General features: G+C 28.2%; 1 protein-coding gene across 1 annotated transcript; it reads left to right on the forward strand.

Annotated features, from left to right (window-relative positions):
* Positions 1-422: 422 nt before the first annotated feature.
* Positions 423-1,154, forward strand: LOC139886224 (B-box zinc finger protein 20-like). The gene is made up of 2 exons (XM_071869970.1): positions 423-608; positions 846-1,154. Exons 1-2 carry the CDS (start codon positions 423-425, stop codon positions 1,152-1,154), a joined length of 495 nt encoding a protein of 164 aa, XP_071726071.1.
* Positions 1,155-9,820: the final 8,666 nt, after the last annotated feature.

The following is a 9,820-nucleotide window of genomic DNA, read 5'->3' on the forward strand; positions in this document are numbered from 1 at the left end:
AGTTGTCTTAATGTCCCATTTTTTCATTTTTTATATTTCCCTGTCCAGCTCTAACGAAGTGAGGCCAGTACTACTGCACTCGTTAACATTCAGAAACAACCCTAAATTTGAGAAAAGAAAAATCAAATACAAATATAGATATGGTTGCAATCTTCATCTTTATATCCATAATAACTCCTATATAATGGCTTTATGCCATTATTTCATAATTTACACACTCATCTTCCCCCACCACCCAATCCAAGTTGCCACTTTATGTGTCCCTACTCTTCATACAACACACTTATTCATCAACTACAATTTAAAACAACACTCTTTTAATCTAGCTTGATAAATAGCTTAGCTGCGAGCCTCTTTTTCCCACTTCCATTATACATACATTAACGTTACACACACTCTTTTTTAATCATCCATCTATCAAAATGAAAATCCAATGTGATGTTTGTCACGTAACCGAGGCCGATGTTTATTGTACCGCTGATGAAGCCTCACTTTGTTCTGCGTGTGACTATCGTGTTCACCATGCTAACAAACTTGCTTACAAACATCCGCGTTTTTCCCTTCTTAATCCTTCTTTTGAAGACTCCCCTCATTGCGATATTTGTCAGGTTCAATATTTATTCTAATTGCTATAGCTTTCTTGAATTACAATAAGCAGTTTGGAATAAACTCGTCATTCCAAACTGCTTATTTTAATACTGTATAAAATAAGCATATAAGCACTTTTGACAAATGATATTTAAATTGATCAAAATTGCTTATATGATATATTGAAGATGCAATAGATAGAAGGTTTCCGATATGTTTATATTTGTTTATAACTTTTATTTTTGTAAAATATGCAGGAGAGGAGGGCTTTTTTGTTTTGCAAAGAAGATCGAGCGATTTTGTGTAAAGAATGTGACATTCCGATTCATACAGCAAACGAACACACGCAAAAACACACTCGTTTTCTACTAACGGGAGTTAAGCTATCGACATCTTTATCGTGTTATGATGAAACATGTCACCAAACGCCATCTTTATCAACTTCGAACGAAGGCTCAACGGATCAAAAAGGTTATTCAGTTAATATTGATTCAAATTCAAATTGTAGTTTGAGCCACGAAGAAGGTAGAAGTGTTTCTGAGTATTTCATGGAAACATTCCCCTAATGGCATGTTGATGAGTTTCTTGATCCTTATAGTTACGGTATGTTTTAACAACTTTCTAAACATGGTAATTATAGTTTGTGAGAAGTACTATTTACACCCTTATAGTTTGGCTATATGGCTCATATTTTATTACATACGGAGTAACTTTTACTGCTATAGATCGAGAAAGTATTACGCCATTACGGAGTAGCATTTTTTTATTATAGAACTAAAATATAGAATATTAAGTATGATTGCACTTACTTATACTACTGCAGTATCATTTAATCACCAAGTACATCATTATTAAGTAATGAAAAAGACCCAAAACCAAAGAAATAGGAGGTAATCGTTAAATTGTTACGGAGTATTTTTATTTTTGGTTATACACTCTTAACTGTGTTTTAAAATGTTGTACAATATAATGTTTGAAATAATATTTAGAGGTGTTAATCATAGATAATGGTGTAAAGATACTCATCACCCCGAAGAAAACAAGAACTAGGAATCACATTTAAACGGCCAAAACAAATGCATGTAATTCATTTGCGGCTCATCGATGATTGATTTAAAAAGTAGGATGATTACGTGAATGATTGTGAATACAAGTACTAAACATAGTGAATTATATGTGTAGCCTGTAAATTTGGATGTATTCATTAAAAATTTGTACTTTAATATGCATAACTTAAATAAGCTTGCAAAAATTAAAGTGATGACGAGTTTATATATCATTGTCTTTAAAAATAAAATGTCTTCATATTAAATTTTTTATTATGTTTTTATATGTATGTAGTTTCGTTTTCGAATAATGTACTCTATGATTTATGAATACATTCTTTTGTATAACACGTCTTATTTCGTATTGGTGGACAGGCTTATGACAAAAGCATGCGTATATATTGCTATTTATGGCATATGATCGTGACAACCATGCCACCTTTAGGTTGTTAATTAATGGTCACAAGATATGGACATTTGTGTAAATTCATCATCAACATTTTGTCAAAGTGAATCATCATGAAGACCAAATACCAAAGTTTGTTTTTTTAATCTTCATTATTCATAAAGACTTGTAATTTGCAAATTTCCACTTTGCCCTCTTTATTCTCTGATGTAGAGAGTATAAGAGTTTAGTTGGAGGTATGCTTGTTTTTTTCTTTCTTATGCGGTTTGGGTATAGGTTGGTTTCTTTATATGTGGGGATTCATTTTGTTTTAATTGTTAATTTCTTTTATTGCTTCTTCTTTGTTGATTTTTTTTCCATTAAAGAATAAATAAAGTAATTAATAATTAATAAATATGAATTTAACAACAATTGTTTTCTCTTTAATTAGTTGTTATTATTTTTTTTTTCTTTTTTGAATCGGGATTATATAGTAACGAAACTATAAACTTGCAAGCAAATACATCGAACATATATAGCAAACAAGCATACCAGAAACCAATTATGATCTAAATACATCGAACATATCCAGCAAAAAAGGCGAGAACTGCGAGAACTTTTTTAATTTTATAGTTTTTATACATTTAAATGCAACAAATTACATGCACATGTCAATTTATACTCATATAATTAACAAACATATATTCATTACCACATATCAGATGGTAAATTGTTATTTATATGAAATGTTCAAATGTTACAGAAACAAATATGCCTATGTGAACAGGAAACTATATATTTAATTATATAGGTAAAATTTAAGTTTTTCCAGACTATTTTATGTTCATTCTTACTCTCCATCAATACTTATGAGTGACTCGATTTACTCACGTGTGAAAATCTTTGTAAATTAAAAGTTCTCTCAGTTCTTATAGTTCTCGTTTGAACTTTTGACTATATATATATATATATATATATATATATATATATATATATATATATATATATATATATATATATATATATATATATTGGTAGGATCAAGGGGGAAGTAACCAATCGGAGAAAGTAAATTTTTTTTTTTTCGATTTTTGAAAATACTTTGTTCACAAACATTATAGATTGGATAAAAATATGAACATTTAATAAAGACACTTTGTGATAAATGTTTTTATTTTGGCAGAAAAACGCTCGAAAAATTAATATATAACAATTATCGTGTTTTTCGAGTGTATGTTGAGGTTTTAGATATTAGGGTTTATAGGGTTTAGATATATGGGTTTAGAAATTTAGAGTTTAGGGTTTAGATTTAGGATTTAGATTGAGGATTTAACACGAACGGTTAAGAGTTTAGAGTTTAGTGTTTAGGATTTTGGGTTTAGGGTTTAGGGACTAAACCCAAAACATTAAACCCTAAACCGTAAACTCTAAATAGGGCTAAATTTTACTTCACAAAATATGAAGAAAAAAAACGTTAACTTGTTCACGATCAATATTATCTTGAATGTTATTTTTGTCGATCGTTTTCACGCCTAAATAATACTCCCTCCGTCCCAAAATAAATGTCCTGTTTGACTTTTGAAAGTCAATCTTTTAAGTTTTGACTTCAAATATTTTATGGTTTTTTATATATTATTTTTGATAAAAATTATATGAATAGATTAATTTTTTAATTGTGTTTTCATTGGTATAACTTTCATAAATTATATATAATACAAAGAAAGGTATTTAAAGTCAAAGTTGACGAAGAAAGACTCAAAAAGTCAAACCAGGACATTTATTTTTGGGACAGAGGAAATAACATTCATCACGAAGTGTCTTTTTTAAATGTTCATATTTTCGTGTGATCTTGATGCATGAAAAAAAAAATTAAAAAAATGAAGAAAAAAAATTGCTTCCCCCTGATTGGTTACTTCCTCATTGATCATGCCATATATATATATATATATATATATATATATATATATATATATATATATATATATATATATATATAGTCAAAAGTTCAAACGAGAATCACACAAAAGGCGAGAACTGCGACAACTTTTATTTTACAAAGATTTTCACATGTGAGTAGATTGAATCACCCATCATCATTGATGGAGAGTAAAAATGAACATAAAATAGTTCGAAAAAATTTAAATTTTACCTATGTAATCAAATATATATAGTTTCCCGTTCACAAGTGCATATTTCTTTGTGTAACATGTGAACATTTCATATAATTAACAATTTAACATGTAATTTGTGGTAATAAACATATGTTTGTTAATAATATGAGCATTAATTAACATTTTCATATAATTTGTTGCATTTAAATGCATAAAAACTATGAAATTAAAAGGTTCTCGCAGTTCTTGCCCTTTTTGTGGTTCTCGTTTGAACTTGCCCCTATATATATATATATATATATATATATATATATATACTTTTCATTCACTTAGAAAAAATAATTATAATTATTAAATGTTATTAAACTTTCTAATTTACTCTTATTTATTATTTTCACTCGTTTATTTATTAAAAAATAATTCAAAAAAGATAAAATTTCATTCTTCGTCCCTGATGTTTACATCAAATTTGATCTCTCGTCCTTTTTTTTTTGTGTGCATCTCTCGTCCCTAATGTATCACAATTATACATCTCTCGTCCTTTCGTTCATTTTCTGTCTATTTCAACCGTTAAATGCAATCATGTAGCCAAGCACGTGAGGGTAGTTTGGTCATTTTATCTTCTTTTTAATTTTACTCTTTTCTATTAAAGAGTACTTTTACTATAGCACTTGATACAAGTTTCCAAATAACATTTGTCTTCCTCACTTTCCAGATCTACAATCCACCATCATCAAGTGAAGTCACGAAGACACAATCTCACAAAATTTACAAAAATCAAAATTGATATATACAAAATCATCTAGCTTTTTAACATACCATTGTTCTTTGAAAACATATTTAAGAGAATAAGGTACTATCTCGCTACATTTTAATCAAATATAAATAAATTGACTTTTGCAAAAGGAAAATTGACACCGATTTTCAGATCAAAATTAGAAAATATAATAATCGCTACATTTAAATTGAATTAACAAACCTTCATATATCAGTGTGCTATTAAGATATTGGTAATGGTAACTAGTAATTTGGGTACTTTTTATCTCTATTCAAATAACATTAAATATAATTATTAGCAAAAATCCTAATTAGTCAAATATCTTAACAAAATATTATGATATTACAGAGGTACAAATTAATTATAAGAAGTTATAAAATTTATATACCCTAAGAATCCAGTAATGATCGTGGCTAAAATCTGATTATTCAGCGGAATCTTCGTGAGGACATCGGAATCGTCGTGTTGCTTTGGAGTTGCCGTTGTGACAAGGATTGGTTACGTAAGAATCGTATTGATCTAAAATATCAAAGTGGTGAATGAACGGAATTGGTAATTTCACACTAATAGAAAGTGATCATTATTTGATAATAAAAAACAGAATTTTTTTTGTCAGATACTTGGTGTTTTTTGATAAAGATGAAAGAGATTCGGATGATAGAGTTAAGATTTGGCTGAAGTTTTTGGATAAAAGTCAAACACAAACATGTGTTGGGACGATGAACGGAGGGTGAAAAGATAAATAGATAATAAAGAAAAAATAAAAAATAAAAAAGACTAAAATACCCTCACATGCTCATCACGTGATTGAAAGTAACGACTGAAACTGACAGAGAATAGACGGAGGGACGAGGAATGTAGAACGTCCAAATATTAGGGACGAGGGATGCACACAAAAAAGGATGAGGAGTCAAATTTGATGTAAACATCAGGGACGAGGAATGAAATTTTGTCAAAAAAATATGCCATAAAATATAAGGACATAAGACCACCCCCTATGGTTAGTTACCCGGCCATTACCCGCTCATTACCCGTAACTAACCATAGACACCACTTAGTTACCCGCGTTAGTTATCCGCTTTCATCATAGATTTAACGGAAGAGTTATAGGAATTGAGGGTCCCAGTGCTTTTTATTGTTGAACTTAATGCTTTATTGCTTGTACGTTGTATATTAAGAGGAGTATTGTTTTAGCCATGATAGGGAGTGTTTAGTTATGAGTTAGTTATAGGATATTGGTGTTGATGTGGCGCTGATGTGGAAGGTTAAGAGGATGAATAGTTTAGTTACGATAGGGAGTGGCCTAATTGATACTACTCCCTCCGTCTCAATTTAATAGTCTACAGACAAAAAAACACAGTTTAAGAAAAGTGATTGTCACGTGTACTTTTTTGTCTACTTTTTAGTTTTATCTCTTACTTTTTACCTCCATTTTTGTCTTACTTAGATAAAGCAAGGGTGTAAAGATACTTTAACCAATTATTCTTATCTATTTATAAAAGTGAACTATTAATTTGGGACATATCAAAAAGCAAATATGGACTATTAATATAGGACGGATGAGTGCTATTTATCAAAGCTCTCTTAAATTCATAAAATTGACAACTATTTATACATTATATAAAACGCGTGACAATAATTATACGTGTCAACTCCTGATTAATTATTTTCACGTGTCAACTACTCCTTTATTCCTACCACATGTCAGTCTATCATTTATTTTCATTTATTAATTAAATTATTACATTTCTTAATTTAATTTAATATACAGATTTATCACCTAAAATATCATATTATATTATCATATAATATTATATTAATATTAACAACGATAGATGTTATAATTATATCAATAATATTATATACTATATTATTATTATGAAATTCTTTTAAATGATCATATATAATATTGTTTAAAACGACACATTGATTTAATATAAGTATTGATAATATTATATATATATATATATATATATATATATAGTGGTAGGATCAAGAGGGAAGTAACCAATCGGGAGGAAGCAAAAACTTTTTTTTTCTTTTTTTGAAAAAACTTTGTTCACGAACATTATAGATGGGATGAAAATATGAACATTTAGTAGAGACACTTTGTGATAAATGTTTTTATTTTGGCGGAAAAACGCTCGAAGAAGTAATATATGACAATTATCGTGTTTTTCAAGCGTATGTTGAGGTTTTAGCTATTGGGGTTTAGATATTAGGGTTTAGATATTAGGGTTTATAGGGTTTAGATATTAGGGTTTAGAAATTTAGGGTTTAGGGTTTAGATTTAGGATTTAGATTGAGTTTTTAACACGAACGGTTTAGAGTTTTGGGTTTAGGGTTTTGGGTTTGGTGTTTTGGATTTATGGAATAAACCTAAAACACCAAACCCTAAACCCTAAACTCTAAATCGGGCTAAATTTTACTTCACAAAACATGAAAAAAAAAAAGTTCATATTCTTCACGAACAATATTATCTTGAATGTTATTTTTGTCGATCGTTTTTCTGCCTAAATAATAACATTCATCGCGGAGTGTCTCTTCTAAATGTTCATATTTTCGTGTGATCTTGATGCCGGAAAAAAAATTCCAAAAAAAAAATTTTGCTTCCCCCGATTGTTTACTTCCCCATTGATCATGCCCCTAAATATATATATATATATATATATATATATATATATATATATATATATATATATATATATATATATATATATGGTCATAAAAACCATTTACAATATTTTTATTGTAATAAAAATTATAAAATAGATATTACTTTTTTAAAATTATAATATTATTTATGAATGATATATAATATAATATAAAATTAATTTACAATTTGCGCATAAATTTAAAAATTTACGTTAATATAATATTTCTAGAATATTATATAAAACACAGGCTCATATTTATCAATTTAAGTTAAAATGGTTATTTGATAATCTTTATAGATATTTAGATGTATGTGTGTCCTGTTTCGTTTTGAGATTTTGAAATAATGAAATTAGTATGTATTAAAAACATATACGATTAGAGATATACATAAAATATTATTTTTAATGATCGATTTTAAACAACTTTTTAGAGGCTCGTGTTTGGTGTTTATCGATCATTTGTCAATCGAAGTTAAAATGATTCCAACATACGGGCTCATAATCTATGTGTTAGTATTCAATATTGTTTTCGGCACAAATGTTATCAATAATAAAAGATTTTTTATTGTAATTATAATATACATTTGATAAATATCAATATTAATGTTATCGACTACTAATTTATATAAATATCGTGCAACGCACGGGTTCATAAAACTAGTTTATTATAGTTAACATAAATCAATTAAGCAAAGATGGGACTAAAAATGCCGATCTAGAAACAAAATTAATTATGAATTATTATTGTTATTTCAATTCTTATACAAAAAATAATAATTCAAGTTAATAGTATCTTTGCTTTCTTTTATATATTTTCAAACAAAATATAAGGTTAAAATCAAAGTATCCTATTCTTTAAAAAAATAAAAGCAACTTAGCTTAGATGGTCACATACAAAATGTGTGTTACCTTATACTAAAAGATAATTCAAGTGAATAGTATTTTTACGTTTTTAAAAAAATGTAGTCCTTAACGTTTAAAAACTTAAATATGATATGCTTAAACAAACTTTAAAAACTTAAATATTAGCTATTACTTTGAAATTAACTATTACGTTGTATCTAATTGAACACATTTTCAAAATTTAAAATGGTACACTTAAACGTTAGTATAAGAGCTACATTTAACATCTACCTATAAATGTTACAGTGATAACTAATTGATTGACTATTAGCTATTACGGTCAACTAAATATGTTATGCTTAAACTTAAATATGACATGCTTAAACGTAGTCCTAACTCCTAAGAGTAGTCTGGTACAATTAACGATTATGTTCAGTTAGCTATTACGTAGTACTTTGTAATTAATACAATATAATTTTAAAACTTAAATATGCCATTCCTGTAATATTTTCAGTAATAACTAATTGATTGACACAAATTGTTTTATGGCAATTCTCTTACATGGTCACCTCTTGCTCTTCCACCACGGACTGCCATGGTCTAGGGCGGATCTATGAAGGGTAGGGATGGCAATGGATACCCGATCCAGTGAATATCCATCCGATCCACCCGATTATTCGTGGATATGGACGATCTAAGTGGATATGGATATGGATGTGGATGAAAAAATTTTATCCATGGATGAACCCGCTTTCACCCGAAATAACTAAATATATAAATTTATCACCCAAATTAGTATCATTTATGTAGTGATATTTCATTAATTATATTCATATTCATCTTTCTTTATATTTTTTCTAAAATATACTGTAACTTTTTTCTTATATTTTGTTTTGTTTAAATAATCAAATGTATTTGTCGTACTTTTGTGGTTCAAATGTGATTCCATGTAACTAAAAGTAAGCAACTTACATGTCGATATCTTTACACGTTTAATAGGTTATCTATTAAATATTTGTTATATAGATTAGTAAAATGTGACTTTCGGTCGCATAAACTATTAAAAATATTACTTTTGATCGTATATAGTGAACCACCGCTTATAATTGTTAAAAGTAAAATAAATTTAAACGGATATGGATAATTATCCATTAACCCGCTTCACCCGACGGATATGGATATGGATGGATGAAAAGTAAAAAAAATAAATGGATATGGATATGGATACGGCCTCACCCGATCCATATCCGATCCATTGCCATCCCTAATGAAGAGTCAATTTGTTAAAGTTCGACATTTAGTGTATTTATATGTTAAAAGTTGACATTATGCCCCCATTACTTGCAATTTTTTGAATTTCATCATAACCATTTTGCATCGGTCGAAAAAAGATTTTGCTGTTTTCGTTGAGA

This window comes from Rutidosis leptorrhynchoides, chromosome 1 (genome assembly GCF_046630445.1).
Source record: "Rutidosis leptorrhynchoides isolate AG116_Rl617_1_P2 chromosome 1, CSIRO_AGI_Rlap_v1, whole genome shotgun sequence".
Taxonomy (NCBI): domain Eukaryota; kingdom Viridiplantae; phylum Streptophyta; class Magnoliopsida; order Asterales; family Asteraceae; genus Rutidosis; species Rutidosis leptorrhynchoides.

Excerpts from the sequence above, each read along its gene's own strand:
- LOC139886224 (XM_071869970.1), top strand. The coding sequence starts at position 423 with ATGAAAATCCAATGTGATGTTTGTCACGTAACCGAGGCCGATGTTTAT. Across the intron at positions 609-845 it reads CTCATTGCGATATTTGTCAG|GAGAGGAGGGCTTTTTTGTT; the intron begins GTTCAATATTTA and ends TAAAATATGCAG.